Source organism: Cervus elaphus, chromosome 19, assembly GCF_910594005.1.
Source record: "Cervus elaphus chromosome 19, mCerEla1.1, whole genome shotgun sequence".
Taxonomy (NCBI): domain Eukaryota; kingdom Metazoa; phylum Chordata; class Mammalia; order Artiodactyla; family Cervidae; genus Cervus; species Cervus elaphus.
Window position 1 is genome coordinate 47,192,408 of NC_057833.1, and position 16,348 is coordinate 47,208,755.

Consider the following 16,348-nt stretch of genomic DNA (forward strand, 5'->3'; position numbering starts at 1 on the left):
ATTTTATGTTTTCATTAACTTTAAAACAGGCATAGGTATAAAATAAACTATGAGGAGATACAGTACGGCACAAGGACTATAATAACTATAAATAGAATATAACCTTTAAAATGTATGAATCACTGTGTTTTATACCAGAAACTTCTATAATATTGTACTTATACAGTATTGTGGGTTGCCCTTTCCTACTCCAGGGGGATCTTCCCAACCCCGGGATCAAACCCACATATTTTGCATCTCCTGTATTGACAGGCAGATTATTTACTACTGCACCAGCTGGGTAACCCAGTATGCTCCTTAATACCCTTAATTTGGCTAAAATAAAAGTACCTCTTAAATGTGACTACATTGTCTCTGGTTGTTTTCCTATTCCATAGCTTGCGTGTGTGCATGCTCAGTCACATCCAACTGTTTGCAAACCCATGGACTATAGCCCACCAGGTTCCTCTATCTGTGGAATTTTCCAAGCAAGAATACTGGAGCGGGTTGCCATTTCCTACTCCAGGAGATGTCCCCAACCCAGGGATCAAATCCATGTCTCCTGCATCTCCTGCATTGGCAGGTGGATTCTTTACCACTGAGCCACCTGAAATAATATGAAATCATACACTGAATATCTTTATATAAATAAAATTCAAAACTTGGTTGAGATGGATAATTTCCTGGAAAAATACAGTTTACCAAAATTGACCTATTAGGGATGAAAAGAGTTACAGAAGAAAAAGTCTTTAGAAGAAATAGAGCCAAGTTATCAAGGAACTATCCCACAAAGAGCATCAGGTCCAGACAACTTCATGGGGGAATTTTAACAAATCTTGAAAGGTCATATCATCCTAAAGCTCTGTAAATACCATTCAAGAGCATTTTTATAAATTTAGATTTTTATAAAACAAATCTAATATTGATATTTAAACTTGATGAAGACAGTGAAAATTACAGACCAATGTTACTGATAAATATTAATACAGAAGTATTAAATATTTTAATAAATAGAATCCAATACGACATTGCAAAAATAATATACCATGACCAAGTGGAATTAAAGCTGTTTAAAGTCAGCTCAATATTAGGAAATCCATTAATGTAATCTATCACATTAACAGATCTAAAGAGAAAAAAATATATTCATAGATGCCTGAAAAGCATTTGGTAAAATTCAGTACCTCTGCCTGAAGGAAAAAATCTCAAAAACATAGAGATTATTATTTTTTAAAGAGAAAAAGGAAAAAGATTGAGATAGATGGATTGATAATCTTAATTTAAATCCTTAATGGGAAAAACAATGAGACAGTGCCATTATGATGAGGAGGAAGGCAAGGACGTCCATCTCTACTACTACTCAAGGTATTGTCAGTTCTATTACACAATACAGATCAATCAGAGGCATAATAATTGGAAAGAAAACTGTCTCTGTTTTCAGGTATTACAGTATTCCTGCTCCTGCTGCTAAGTCGCTTCAGTCGTGTCCGACTCTGGGCGACCCCATAGACGGCAGCCCACCAGGCTCCCCCGTCCCTGGGATTCTCCAGGCAAAAACACTGGAGGGGGTTGCCATTTCCTTCTCCAATGCGTGCTAAGTTGCTTCAGTCGTGTCCAACTCTGTGCAGCCCCATGGACAGCAGCCCACCAGGCTCCTCTGTCCATGGGATTCTCCAGGCAACAATACACCATTAAAAATCTATTACAAAATTCATTTGATAAAATATGAATTCACTATAAAATTAAAGACTATAAAATCAAAGACATAAAAAAGCAAGAGTAAGGTAGCTTATAAAATTAATTTGCAGAGATTAATATGTTTTACATTAATAGTAATCAGAAGATGATAGAGAAAACCATATTTATAATACAGGAAATAGAATGTAAAATACTTAGTGAACTTAATGAGAAATATTCTGACTTATATGAGGAGACCTGTAAAACACTCCTAGAAGAGTATTAGACTTGAACAAATGGAAAGACATCCCTTGTTCTTAGCTATGACAATTCAACATTATAAAGCTGCCAGTTCTAAGCTAATTTATATATGAACACAATCCCGATAAAAATGACTACCAGCTTTTTTATGAAGTCAAAGAAATTGAATTGAAGTTCATATGAGAAGCCAGGACAACACAAAAAGAAAAGCTACAGGAGATTCTAGCCCTACCAGATATTAAAGGTTACTATAAAGTCTTCTTAAATAAAACAGTGTGCTCACGACTGAAGTGACTTAGGAGCAGCAGCATGACCCATGAATAGGACAAAGAGATGAGTAAATCCAAAGGAAAGAAAATCTAGGAAAGACCCAAATATGTATGAAAATACAGTATATGATAAAGATGCAATCTCAAGTCACTGGTGGTTTTAATAATGGACTTTTTAATAAATAGAGTTAGAACAACTGAAGAAAAGATAAATTAGAACCATACTTCACACCATATGCAAAAATTGGCTCTAATAAAGTTGACAGGCTTCCCTGGTTGCTCAATGGTAAACAACCCACCTGCCATGTAGGAGACATGGGTTCAATCCCTGGGTTGGGAAAATCCCCTAGAGAAGAAAATAGCAAGCCACTCCATTGTTCTTGCCTGGGAAATCCCATGGACAGAGGAGCCTGGCAGACTGCAGTCCATGGGATCGCAAGAGAGTCAGACACAACTTAGAGACAAAAGCAACAATAATAGAAGAAAATATAACCTGGGCATAGGAAAGATTTTTTAGCCATAAATCAAAATTCAGATGCAATAAAAGACTGATAAATTCTGACCATATGAAAATAAAAAGACTTTGGCTTGCAAAGAAATTTTTCCAAAAACTAATATAAAACACCATTACCAATGCCACAAAACAACTGATAAAAAGTCTACAAGCCAAGGGGTGATATTCCCAAAATATTAAACACACTTAAAAATTGAGGGACTAGAGACCAAAATGTAACAGAAAATAGACAAAAGATATAAATAATTCACACAGAAGTAAGATTTAAAAAAAATGTTTTTTGCTCTTTCTGCCATCTTTCTGTGCCGCCAGAATGGTGCGCATGAATGTCCTGGCTGATGCTCTCAAGAGTATCAACAACGCCGAAAAGAGAGGCAAACGCCAGGTGCTTATTTGGCCGTGCTCCAAGGTCATCGTCAGGTTTCTAACAGTGATGATGAAGCATGGTTACATTGGCGAATTTGAAATCATTGATGATCACGGGGCTGGGAAAATGGTTGTGAACCTCACAGGCAGGCTAAATAAGTGTGGAGTGATCAGCCCCAGATTTGATGTGCAACTCAAAGATCTAGGAAAATGGCAGAATAACCTGCTCCCATCCCGTCAGTTTGGTTTCATTGTACTGACAACCTCAGCTGGCATCATGGACCATGAAGAAGCAAGACGAAAACATACAGAAGGGAAAATCCTTGGATTCTTTTTCTAGGGATGTAATAAGTACAAATAAAATGCCTTAGACGAAAAAAAAATTTTTTTTAATGATAAATCAAGCCTGAGATGAGTTACCTACAGAGGGAGGATTGGAAAGGATGAGAGATAGGAATTGAGGAAGAATGGGTGGAGGTGTAGCAATTCTCCAAGTATACCTTTTTGTATAATTTTGACTTCAGCACTATGTTAACATTTTGTATATTCAAAAAATAAAAAGAGAAGATAAGAGAAAGCAGAATGGTATATGAACAAACTAAATCTAATCTAACTGTATTTCAAATAGTTATTTTAAAATTTTCAAATAACTTCATTGAAAAGGGGAAGGGAAGGGGAAACGTCTTAATCCCACCAATCCTTGAAGGTAGGCTAAAGACGGAAAACCTGTGAACAGATACTGAACTCTAATTAGTAGGTTTGTTTTTCAGAGTGGTATGGGATAGTAGGTTTGAAACTAATATATGTTTTAGAGTTGAGCAAATAATATATTTACAGTTCATGGGAGCTAGATTTCTCACTGTCAATGCAGAGATTTTAGAAATAAGGTAAGGATAGAATAAACTGTGATAATTGGATTGGAATTAGAGATATGAATGTAAATCCGTACATCTTAATATAGTAGATATAGAAAATACAAATATGTGTATATATTTTCTTGCTCTGTCCACAAAGAAGGCCTAAAAATGATGATTCTGAGTAATACCTACTGCTTAGATCTTGTTTTCTAAATACTATCCTCCATTCCAGAACTCATTAGAATTATGGCCGATTCCATTGGGAAAGTACAAGATGTGCCTAGAACATTTTGCTATGCCAGAAAACTAAGGAAGTGCTTAAAGAATGATACAAGCATTCCATAAAGACACTGAAGTCAACCTGTAAAGTCCCCCAGTGGCCAAGTTTGGAAAAATTAGAATATTAAAATGATAATAGCTTATTGTAACACAGAGAATAAGAATCTAAGAGTTCACAATGGTATAAGTAAATACATGAGTAAATAAATAAGTGGACGGAAGGGAAGCTTCACCTTACATTATTAATGTCTACTAATAAAGTTAGAAGGAGTAATGGAGTTAGGTCTCTTGACAACTGCCATAATGATTGTTTAAGGCAGGAGTCATCAGTGTGTGCTAAAATTACTGAGTGAGTTAATTACTGTCTGATGAGAAACAGGATATTTACATAGTTTCAACATATCCTTACCCAAAATACTTCTCAATTATAAAAGGGAAATAGTAGGCTTACAGTGGTGAAATCTGGCAGACAAAACCTTTAAAAAAATGATCAGAATTAACATCAGGATTTCCCTGGTGGTCTTGTGGTTAGGAATCTGTCTACCAATGCAAGAGACATGTATTTGATCCTTGGATTGGGAAGATCCCACATGCCATGGAGCAAATGAAGCCTGCATGCCACAACTACTGAACCCACACTCTAGAGCCTGTGCTCTACAACAAGAAGAGCCACTGCAGTGAGAAGCCCAAGCACCATTACAAAGAGTAGCCCCATTCGCCACAACTAGAGAAAAAAACCCTGCACACAGCAACAGAGACCCGCAGAACCAGAAATAAATAAATAAAATTTTTTTAATTAACATCACTAAAAAAAGATATTAAAATCACTAGTAGACATCATATGCTTCCTGATATGATGGACTGAGAAAGATGCAACATCATTTCTGTGCTATTGCTGCCAAAAATGTGTACCTGCCATCTGATGAGAAACATTAGGCAAACCCAGGTTGAGGCATATTCTCTGAAAAAAATATTCAGTACTATCAGAAATATCAAGATCATGAAATAGACTAAAGAATTGTGCCAGCTTGACAGAGACTAAAGACACATTACAACTAAATGCAATGTGTGGTCCTAGACTGGCCCTAGAGCAAGAATTTTTTTTCCTTTTGCAGTAAACGATACTAGATGACCAACTGAAATTGTACTGTGGTTATGTAAGAGATGTCATTCAGTTCAGGAAGTAAGGAGTAAAGAAGTTATTATGTCTACAATTTGTGTACATATATAGAAATGGATAAAATAAAGCAAATAAGATATAATATTAAAGTTTCAGTGTAAACTTTTTAAATTTCTAAGCAGTCAGGTAAAACAGTAATATTTAATAAAAGTGGGTGGTGGGTACATGTATGTCTGTTATTTACTTTTCTGTGTGTTTGAAGTATTCATACAATATTAATTTTTTTATTTTAAATATTCCTACTAAAGTGAAATTACCATTCATTGAACTGGATTCAAGCCCTTAGATTACAAGATGCATTATGGGGGAGTACCTGATTTTATTGCTAAGTCACTTCAGTCATGTTCGACTCTTTGTGACCCCATGGACTATAGCCCACTAGGCTCCTCTGTCCACAGGGATTCTCCAGGCAAGAATACTGGAATGGATTGCTAGTGGATTCTTTACTGTCTGAGCCACCAGGGAAATGTTATAATAAAATCTGTTTGATAAATTAGAAGTACTACCCTATTTAACATGGAAATGCTCCTCTTTACTAAAAACCTTAATGGCCTTTGGCAGTGAATTTAAGTCAAGAAAGTTTCTTAAATTCAGAACTGGGGTTTTCAAATGTTCTAGTTTGTAATAAAGTTTTCACTGCTCCCCAATAAGATGAAAAATAGGGTAGGATAGTGGTAATATATATGCAGTTTTATTTTTTTTTCATTTATTTTTATTAGTTGGAGGCTAATTACTTTACAATATTGTAGTGGTTTTTGCCATACATTGACATGAATCAGCCATGGATTTACATGTGTTCCCCATCCTGATCCCCCCTCCAGCCTCCCTCCCCATCCCATCCCTCTGGGTCTTCCCAGTGCACCAGCCCCGAGCACTTGTCTCATGCAGCCAACCTGGGCTGGTGGTCTGTTTCACCCTTGATAGTATATTTGTTTCAATGCTATTCTCTCAGAACATCCCACCCTCGCCTTCTCCCACTGAGTCCCAAAGTCTGTTCTGTACATCTGTGTCTCTTTTTCTGTTTATATATGCAGTTTTAAAGAGTCTCATTTATCTTAGGCTTCTACCTTCTTGTTTGATCATATATTCTTTTTTTTTTCCCCCAAAAAAACCAGCTTTTAGCTTTGTTGATTTTTGCTATGGTCTCTTTAGTTTCTTTTGCATTTATTTCTGCCCTGATTTTTAAGATTTCTTTCCTTCTACTAACCCTGGGGTTCTTCATTTCTTCCTTCTCTAGTTGCTTTAGGTGTAGAGTTAGGTTATTTATTTGACTTTTTTCTTGTTTCTTGAGGTAAGCCTGTAATGCTATGAACCTTCCACTCACAACTATGGATAGATCAACTAAACAGAAAATTAACAAGGAAACACAAACTTTAAATGACACAATGGACCAACTAGACCTAATTGATATCTATAGGACATATATTCTTTTATAAAATGAGGATTGTGGCAAGATGGTAACCTTAAGATATATTTTAGTACCCTTTCTCAGCAAAATAAAAGACAGGAACCCCATATTGGTTGCCATTTTGAGAGATTACTAGTCTATGGAAATTGCATTTTTATTCCTTTTTAAATGTAATATTTGAGAATGAAAAATTAATTAATCTATAGTCATTATACATTGTATTCATAATAGAAATGACAGACTTGCTTAAAGTGAACATAATCCAAACATATCATAATTAAGACTTTGTACTTTTAGGAAATATACTTGTGATATAATTGAAAATACTTCGTTCACTTATTTTTCTTCTCTATCCCCTCTATTTTAGGGCAAACACTGTATCCTTGATGTGTCTGGAAATGCCATAAAGAGATTACAGATTGCACAACTTTATCCGATCTCCATTTTTATTAAACCCAAATCCATGGAAAATATCATGTAAGTGTAAATTCCTAAGGCACAGCCTCTAAGTACAAATCCAGTCTCTGTTACTTATTAGATTGGATAATTTACTTATCCTTCTTGCATATCAATTCCTTTGTCTGTAAAATGCAGATAATAATAGTATATCCTCCTTAGAGGGTTGTTGTGAGGATTAAATAAGCACTCTTGATACTATCATAGTCAACATTAATATACTATGCATTAAGTAACATTGGAATTTTTGAGTTTAAATAATCACATGGATCTAGTACCTACTTGATTAGGTGGTGCAGCTCTGATTAAGAGAATCAAATAATATATAACTGTTTATCTAATAGAGGACAAAAAATATAATTTAAATAAATACTAAAAGAGAGGAATGAGCAAATAGAAACATGATTTGGGTGGGGCAAAAGGATACAGATAGTAAGATAGTATTAATTAACCCAAATATTTAATTAATTAAATGCTAGCCTAAATGGTCCAATTAAAAGACAAAAATTGTCAGAATAGAAGAATGAAAAATAAGTAACTATATGTTACTTTTGTAGAAAAGGAAAAATATCTTTACCTTTTACTCTTCTAGGTTCTCAGCTGGGCCTCTGTAACAAAAGACAAATTAACAGGAGAAAAGCATGCAAATATACATTTTATGGTCACATAGGATGCTTCATAAGGAAATGAAAACCCAAAGAAATGGTTAAACCTGAACATTTTTATACTAGGTTAGATGAAGAGTGGAGAATGATGGGGAAATGTGATAGGACCAGAGGATATGACTTAAGAGTAGTAACCTGGTGGAAACTTAGTAAGGCTTGTTCATTCAAATTCCTCTCAGCTCCCCTCTGTCTTCAGGGATAAGGATGCTGCTTTTCTTTAGATACAGGGAGGTCACCTCTCACATGAGGGTCTTCTTGATCTGCTTCAGAGAAAAGTCAGAGAGTCCCTCCTGCACCTGTCATTTTACACAGTCCTTCAACTTAAAATGTTCATTATACCAAAGTGTCATATTTTGGGAAAGTGTATTTGGGAAATATTTGGGAAAACCCATCAGTCATATGGCAGACTTAATTATTAGTCTGTGAAAAGGCTGAAAGAAAAGGGGAGAAAAGGATATACCATGGAAAACTCAGCTTGTTTATGCTACTTTCAAAGTATACTTCAAGTAAGAAGTATTACTAGAGATAAAGAGGGACATTCATAAAAGTTAAAGGTTTATTCCATTAGTAAGATACATTTATACCTTTGCTTTGCACCTTGAGTAGCACAGTACGAGTGTAAATTGGTATATCCACATTGGTAAACTGTTTACAGTATCTCCTAAAGCTGAACATATACATTACTTAGGACCCAGAAGTCTCATTTCTAGATATACACCCAACAGAAATGTTTACCTGTGTTTACAAAGACAAGTACTAGATTAGACAGAAATACTATACTAAATAACCAGAAACTTGAAATTAACCAAATGCCCATCATACATACGTGAATTATAACATATTCACACAATGAAATATTCTACATTAATGGGAATGAACACACAAAACCACACACAAAAATGTGTGAACCTATGTGACCGTAAAACCACACTTCTCCAACCACACACAAAAGTATAGAAGAATCTCATAGATACAGTTTGAGTGAAACAAAAATCCAGACCTAAAGGTATATGTATATTCCATGGCCCCAAATGTAATCATTATAAAAATCAAACAGAGGTTATTCTTTGAGGGTTGGTTAGTGACTAGAGTGAAGATACTCAGATTCCTAGGTGCCGAGGTAATGTTCTCTATCTCAGTCTAGGTACTGGATATACAGGAAAGCATAAGTTGCTGAATACTCATCAAGATATACATTTATGGTATTTGTCTTCTGTGTTTGAGAATTATACTTTAAAAGATCTGAAGAAATAGAAAAGGAAAAAAGAAAATCTAGGCCTGTATTACTAAAGAACTTAACTCTATTATGGAAAGCCTTCGTACAAATAAAACACTGAGCCAAGAGAACTTACTGAATTCTACCAAAAACTAGGAAGCAATACTAGTCTTACAAAGATTCTTCAACTAATTTTATAGGCACCAATTTAATACTAAAATCTGTCAGAGATTTCACAAGCAGTGAAACAGACAGACCAGTCTTACCATGAATATAGATGCAGAAATCCTTACCAAGATATGAGCAAATTGAATCCAGCAGTTTTTATAAGATAAAATATAACAGCCAAGTTGGGCTTATTTAAGCAATGCAAGGCGAGATTCACATTTAAGATTAATCCATGATAGAGCTAGAGAGAAGCTGGAGTAAGAAGCACCAGGAATCCATCTCCCCACCTAGACAACAGTTGGACTTGCAGAATTTCTCTGATGTGACTACAGTTCACCCTTGAACATCTCAGGTTTAAACTGCATCAGTTCAGTTTTCAGTCCTGTCCGACTCATTGCCACCCCATGGACTACAGCATGCCAGGCTTCCTGTCCTTCACCAGCTCAAACTCATGTCCATCCAGTTGGTGATGCCATCCAATCATCTCTTCCTCTGCTGTCCCCTTCTCCTCCTGCCTTCAGTCTTTCCCAGCATCAGGGTCTTTTCTAATGAGTCAACTCTTTGCATCAGGTGGCCAAATATTGATCAGTCCTTCCAATGGGTCTACTTAAACATGGATCTTTTCTCAGTAGTAAATACTGCAGTACTACTTAGTCTACAGTTGACTGAATCTGTGGATGTGGAACTATGGATACAGAGGAACCAAGTATATGGAGGGCTGACTGTTAAATTATACACAGATTTTCAACTGTGTGGAGGGTTGGCATCCCTAACCCCAGCCTTGTTCAGGGGTCAGCGTCTGCCAGTGCAGGAGGTGCAGGTTCAATCCCTGGTTGGAGAACCAAGATCCCACATGGCTTGTAGCTAAAAAACCAAAACATAAAACAGAAGCAGTATTGTAACAAATTCAGTAAATACTTTAAAAATGGTCCATGTCAAACAAAAATCTTTAAAAAAAAAATGGAATGGATAGTCTGTTCAACAGATGATGCCAGGAAAGCTGTGTATCCACATGCAAAAGAATGAAGGTGGACCCTTACCTAACACTCATACAAAAGTCAGCTAAAAATGGATCAAGGCCCTAAAGATAAGACAATAAAACTCTTAGAAGGAAACATAGGACAAAAGCTTCACAACATTGGATTTGGCAGTGATTTCTTAGATATGACACCAAAGACACAGGTAAGAAAAGCAAAAAGGGAGGTTAGACTTTGTGACTGCTTAAAGCTTTTTATATCAAAAGACACTACCCACAGAATAAAAAGGTAACCCATAGAATTGGGAGAAAATATTTGTAAATCATAGATCTGATAACAGATTAAAATCCAGAATATATAGAAAACTCAACAACAACGTAAAACTTGATTCAAAAATGGGGATAGGACTTGAATAGATATTTCTCCAAAGAGGAAAAATAAACAAGTGGCCAGTAAGCACCTTAAAAGATGCCTGGCATCACAAATCACTAAGGAAATGCAAATCAAAACTACAGTGACATACCACCTCACACCCGTTAGGATGGCTACTGTCAAAAAGCAGAAAATAAATGCTGCCAAGGATGTGGAAAAACTGGAACTGTTGTGTAGGTGGGAATATAAAATGGTGCAGCTGCTGTAGAAAATAGTATGGGACTTTCTCAACATACTAAAAATCAGATTACTATATGATATTGGACCCAGAGATCCACCTGGGTCTCCTGCATTGCAGGTGGATTCTTTACCATCTGAACCACCAGGTAGAGAAGCCCCTTTATCACAATTTTTAAAGTAATTTTTAAAAATCAGTGTATTATAGAAAACAAACATGATTATTACCAAAGGGGAGATGGGAAAATAAATTAAGAATTGAGGGATTAATAGACACATGCTACTCTATATAAAATAGATAAAACACCAGGGACCTACTGTACAGCACAGAGAACTATATTTAGTATCTTGTAATAACATAAATCCAACCAGTCCATCCTAAAGGAGACCAGTGCTGGGTGTTCATTGGAAGGACAGATGCTGAAACTGAAACTCCAATACTTTGGCCACCTCATGCGAAGAGTTGACTCATTGGAAAAGACCCTGATGCTGGGACAGATTGAGGACAGGAGGAGAAGGGTACGACAGAGGATGAGATGGCTGGATGGCATCACCAACTCGATGAACTTGAGTTTCAGTAAACTCCGGGAGTTGGTGATGGACAGGGAGGCTTAGCGTGCTGTGATTCAAGGGGTGGCAAAGAGTCGGACACGACTGAGTGACTGAACTGAACTGAACTGAATAACATAAAATGGAGAAGAATCTGGAAAAGTATATATATAATATATATATGAAAAGAATATATGTACACATATGAATAGATAGATAAAACAGAATCACTTTGCACCTAAAACTAAGAGCATTTTATTTTTTTTATTTTTTTTTTTTTACTAAGAGCATTTTAAATCAGCAGTATTTCAGTTTTTTAAAAGGTCAGTGTAGTGTACCACATTAACAATTTTACAGGAATTCCCCTGGCAGTCTAGTGATTAGGACTTGGTGATTTCCTGTGATGACCCAGGTTCAGTTTCAGTCCCTGGCTGGGGAATTAAGATCCCACAAGCTACACAGCACAACCCAAAAAAAAAAATTTTTTTTTTTTTTAGTAAAAAAGATCATTTTAATGTAAAAAAAGCATTTGGTAAAATTAACATTTATTCATGACAAAAACATTTTGTAAACTGTGAATAAAAGCGAATTTTCCTTAATCTGATGAAAGTCATCTACAGAATATCAAAGCAAATGTCATATTTGAAGGTGAAACATTGAAAGATTTCTCTCTTAAGTTGGGAACAAACTTTCATATATCCATCATCCAGCTGTAATATAATTATTAACTACAACTAATCTTATTTATCCATCCCAACACCTCCTTAACCCTCCACTCCAGATTATCTTGAAACAAATCCCAGACATTACATGATTTCATCCACACATCTTTATATGTATTTGAAAGATAAAATTCCTTGTTAAAAACATCACTGTGATGTCACAATGAAACAGTAATTCCTTGATAGCATCAGATAGTTCATATTTTCTTGTTTCTTAAGTTTATGTTTTTTCAGTTTGTTTGAATCAAGTTCCAGACAGTCTATTCATGACAGTTTGTTAAGTCTTTTGATCCACATATTCTCCCTCCCATCTTTGCCTTTTTTCTGTTTCTTTGTTGAAGAAACCAACTCACTTACTCTGCAGTTTCACCCAAACTGTTTTGCTGATTGCCTTCTCATGGTATTATTTAATGTGTTCATGTATTCCCTTTACTACCTTATAAGTTGGTAAGTAGATCTGTAAGTCATATTTTAATATGAGATTTTCATCAAAGTCAAAACTGACAAGTTAATGTTTGGGGTTTTTTGACTGTCCTGAGCTAATGCAAGAAAATTTTGAAACCCTTCTGTCATTCCAGATACAAAGCTACATGGTCAGTGACTGAATATAGTTTGCAATTACATTACAATTCTCAGCAGACCTCACCTTTTCATGATTTTATATGTGTCTTCTCTCCTTTGTCACCCTTTTTCAAAAGTATTATAATGTAGTAATTATTAATTTCTAAATTTATTTGCTTAGGGAAATGAATAAGCGTCTGACAGAAGAACAAGCCAGAAAGACGTTTGAGAGAGCCATGAAACTGGAACAAGAATTTACTGAACATTTCACAGGTTGGCATCATGTGTAGATGCTTGTATGTTAGAATTTTGCTTTGGGGCCGTAAGAACTGACTCATTGAGATGAATTGTGAACTATGTCCACAATTACCAGTAGTAATAATAAGTGCTATCATTTTCAGAATAACTCATCTAATCTAGGTGGTGGTGATGAAGAATCTTGAAATTTAGTGTATCTTAGGTTGTTGATAAGGACAGCATGTACAGGAATAATTCATACCAGAAGGAAACATTCAGAGTTGATTTCTTCTTATGATACTGATTTTTCTCTGATCCTTTATAAATTTTGATCCATTTTTAAGATATTTGTTTAGAAAGAGAAGAGTAGAGAGCACTTCCCAAATTCAATTCCCAAATTTTATTCCAGTTATTCCTTAGCTATCTTTGGATAGGTTTTTGTTGTTAATTACTTGCTTGAAATACTGATTAGCTTATATTTGGTGTTCATATTATTAATAAGTACTATTAAGTATCATGGAATTGTAACCCAAGTGTTGTTTTGTTAAGGATTTTTTAATAATTTCAGACTTAACAGAAAAATCACAAGAATAGTACCAGCACTTACATGTACTCATATTCCACCAGCACTTAACATTATACCACATTTATACTTTTTTATGAAACATTTAAGAGTAAGTTGCAGATAGCTGTTCTTTTGCCTCTAATTACTTCAGTGTCTGTTTCCCAAATGCACAAAGTAAAAATCACCAAATCTTGCTTTTTGATAAACTTTTGAAATAAAATGTTTTCTATTTTACAAATAGGAAAATTAATAAAATGAGCTTTTTACTAGTTAAACAGTACATAAGCAGTATTTCTCCCTGAATAAGTGTTTCTAGATATTATACAAATAATTGTAATGGTGAAGATAAGCAATTAATGGAGGTTTCTGATTCTATCATTACAGCTATTGTACAGGGAGATACGCTGGAAGACATTTACAACCAAGTGAAGCAGATCATAGAAGAACAGTCTGGTCCTTACATTTGGGTTCCAGCAAAAGAAAAGTTATGAGGACTGATGTTTCTCTGTTTCTCTTTTCCACAGTCTCATTTTCTTCAACACTTCTTTGCCCTTTCTTTCTTGAGTCTGTCTTCATTTCTTCTTTCTTGTTGAATCATATCCCACTCATCATGGTCTGCAGTTGCACTTATTTTTGATGTCTTAGTGTCTCCCTCAAGTTGTACCATCTGTATTATTTCATGTCACTATTGGTTTGTGGCCATTTTTCACAGCTGAAGATGGAATGGCCTGACCAGCTATTAATAGGATTTCAAGAGACGGGGTAATTGTGGTAAAATTCCTTAATGTTTAAGGGAAAGTAACCTTAAGAGATTTTTCAGAAAAGCTTTATGTACAGTCTTTCCAAATTTCAATATAAATGAAAGAAAAGTGGTTTTAATGATTTAGTGAATTTTGAGCAACAATGCACGCTTAACTTTAATAGCATGGTTTGGCCAATATGTTAACTCTCAAGTCCTTTTCTCAATTGACTCTGTTATCAAAGCAAATATTTCATACAGACAAATAACAAAAATATATGTTTCTTAATTTCAAAATGAGTATCTGAGTTAACTAATAATTTCACAAGGGATATTCATTTTTCATAAGCGTTCTTTGTAAAAGTCTTTTATTATTTGAAGTTTGTTTTTTTTTCCTCCCAGTAGATTTGCTAGGAATAACAGTGTTTAAATGTTTTTAATCTCCTTGTGCAACACTATTTATAGTGTCTTACAAAAGTTGTTCATACATAATGATCATTAGATTTTTCTGAATTGAGGCCATGTTTAGGTGCTTGGGGAGCTCACCTTTTACACATAAGGTTGAGAAGATTTCATGGACATAAATACAAAACAGACATTACAGTGGTAATGTAGTATTCATTATGGCAGTGGGAAAGAAGTCCAATACATAGTCTAAAACTTTAAATACATTCTTAAGGGTCAGATTTTAATGAATATTTTACCCACAATAACTGACTATTTTGTTATAATAAAATATATATATATAAATATATATAAAACTTTCTTTAAACTCTAACTATGGGAATTATTTTCTTTACATAGTTGCACACACACACAAACATATATATGTATATTTAAAATATATTTTTTTCTTTTGCCACCTACTCTTTTTGTTTGATTTTTAAATTAAATATTAATTGATTAGACTTTATCTTCCTTAATCTTGTGAAGTGAAAATGAGAGTATGGTGGTGTGCAAAGAAACCTTTAGGGAAATTAGGTTATAAGTAAAAACATGGGCATGTTCTCCTCTTTTCTATAAAAGTTTTCAGATGGTTCCTGGTTGGTTTTTTGTGGGGGGTGTTTTTTCAGGGGGTTGGTTTTTTGTTGTTGCTGTTGTTCTTGTCATTGGGTTTGGATTTGGTCTCCACCTCTTTCCAGTTCTCCTTTATTAACAGGCAAAAGCCTCATGTGTATGAGTGTTTTCCTCTCAGACTGTACACCTTTCATCTCTTGTAGCTGCTCTGCTGTAGAGTTGCACAGGTCTTCATGGTGAGCAATTAAGAAATTTTAGTGAAAAGTAAATAACAATTTCAGAAATCAATTTCTCTGGTCTTTTATAATACTGTTTGGCTTCCCATGGCTTTTTTTGGAGTTGTTTATTGAATATGTGTTTTTGACAGCCTCCTCATTACAGTTTCTTAAACAAATACATACTGGTTTGTAAAGAATTATCGACGTTATCCATTCCATTTATGAGAAAGAGGAGAACAGCTAATAAACTTTATCGTAAAATCTGTATGTTAAATGTGTCTTGTATTCCGAAAGAAAAAAAAAAAAGAAAAAATTATTTTACAAGCTAGCATTTTTTGGGACAATTTGAGGCATCACATAATTTGTAAACAGAATTCGAGAATTGTTAGGCAACCTAATTAAATTCCTTCTATAGATTTTGGAGTTGAATATGTTAACACATTGAAATATATACCATAGGTGTTATATGCTGAATATAGTAAGTTGTTACCAACATAAAAATATATCAGAAGACTATTGTTGTCATATGATAACAGAAATCACGTTATAGCAGGACCCAGCCTAAGCCATATTGCAGCATTTACTGGTCAAATGTAAAATATCAGGAAGTTATAAAATGATGCCATTTATGTGTTAAAATATATTGCTTTCTGAATGTCCTTGTTAAGTGATTTTTTTTTTTTTTGGTAAGAGGATAGTAACTTTTGTGCACCTTTCTAGATTGTATAGAATTGTTAATAAAAGTACTATTGCTTAGTACTACTATGCAACAGCTACTTTAGTATAGTATCATTTAATTTCTTAAAAGAAGATACAAGTTACTGGCCCCACTCTAAGGCTTAAGCAGAATCACTTTGCC

General features: G+C 34.7%; 2 protein-coding genes across 13 annotated transcripts in view; both read left to right on the forward strand.

Annotated features, from left to right (window-relative positions):
• The window catches only part of DLG1 (discs large MAGUK scaffold protein 1), a 261,867-nt gene extending 246,113 nt beyond the window's left edge, over nucleotides 1-15,754 (forward strand). For all 12 annotated transcript variants that reach the window (XM_043874579.1, XM_043874576.1, XM_043874577.1 and 9 more), the window contains 3 exons: nucleotides 7,158-7,267; nucleotides 12,895-12,986; nucleotides 13,900-15,754. In XM_043874579.1, coding sequence (XP_043730514.1) covers nucleotides 7,158-7,267; nucleotides 12,895-12,986; nucleotides 13,900-14,006 — 309 coding nt within the window. In that variant the 3' untranslated portion in view covers nucleotides 14,007-15,754. The remainder of the gene's footprint in view (nucleotides 1-7,157; nucleotides 7,268-12,894; nucleotides 12,987-13,899) is intronic.
• On the forward strand, nucleotides 2,602-3,437 carry LOC122675619 (40S ribosomal protein S15a-like). Its single transcript, XM_043874589.1, has one exon. The coding sequence runs from the start codon at nucleotides 3,014-3,016 to the stop codon at nucleotides 3,404-3,406; it is 393 nt and encodes a 130-aa protein (XP_043730524.1). The 5' UTR covers nucleotides 2,602-3,013; the 3' UTR covers nucleotides 3,407-3,437.
• Nucleotides 15,755-16,348: the final 594 nt, after the last annotated feature.

Excerpts from the sequence above, each read along its gene's own strand:
- LOC122675619 (XM_043874589.1), top strand. The coding sequence starts at position 3,014 with ATGGTGCGCATGAATGTCCTGGCTGATGCTCTCAAGAGTATCAACAAC.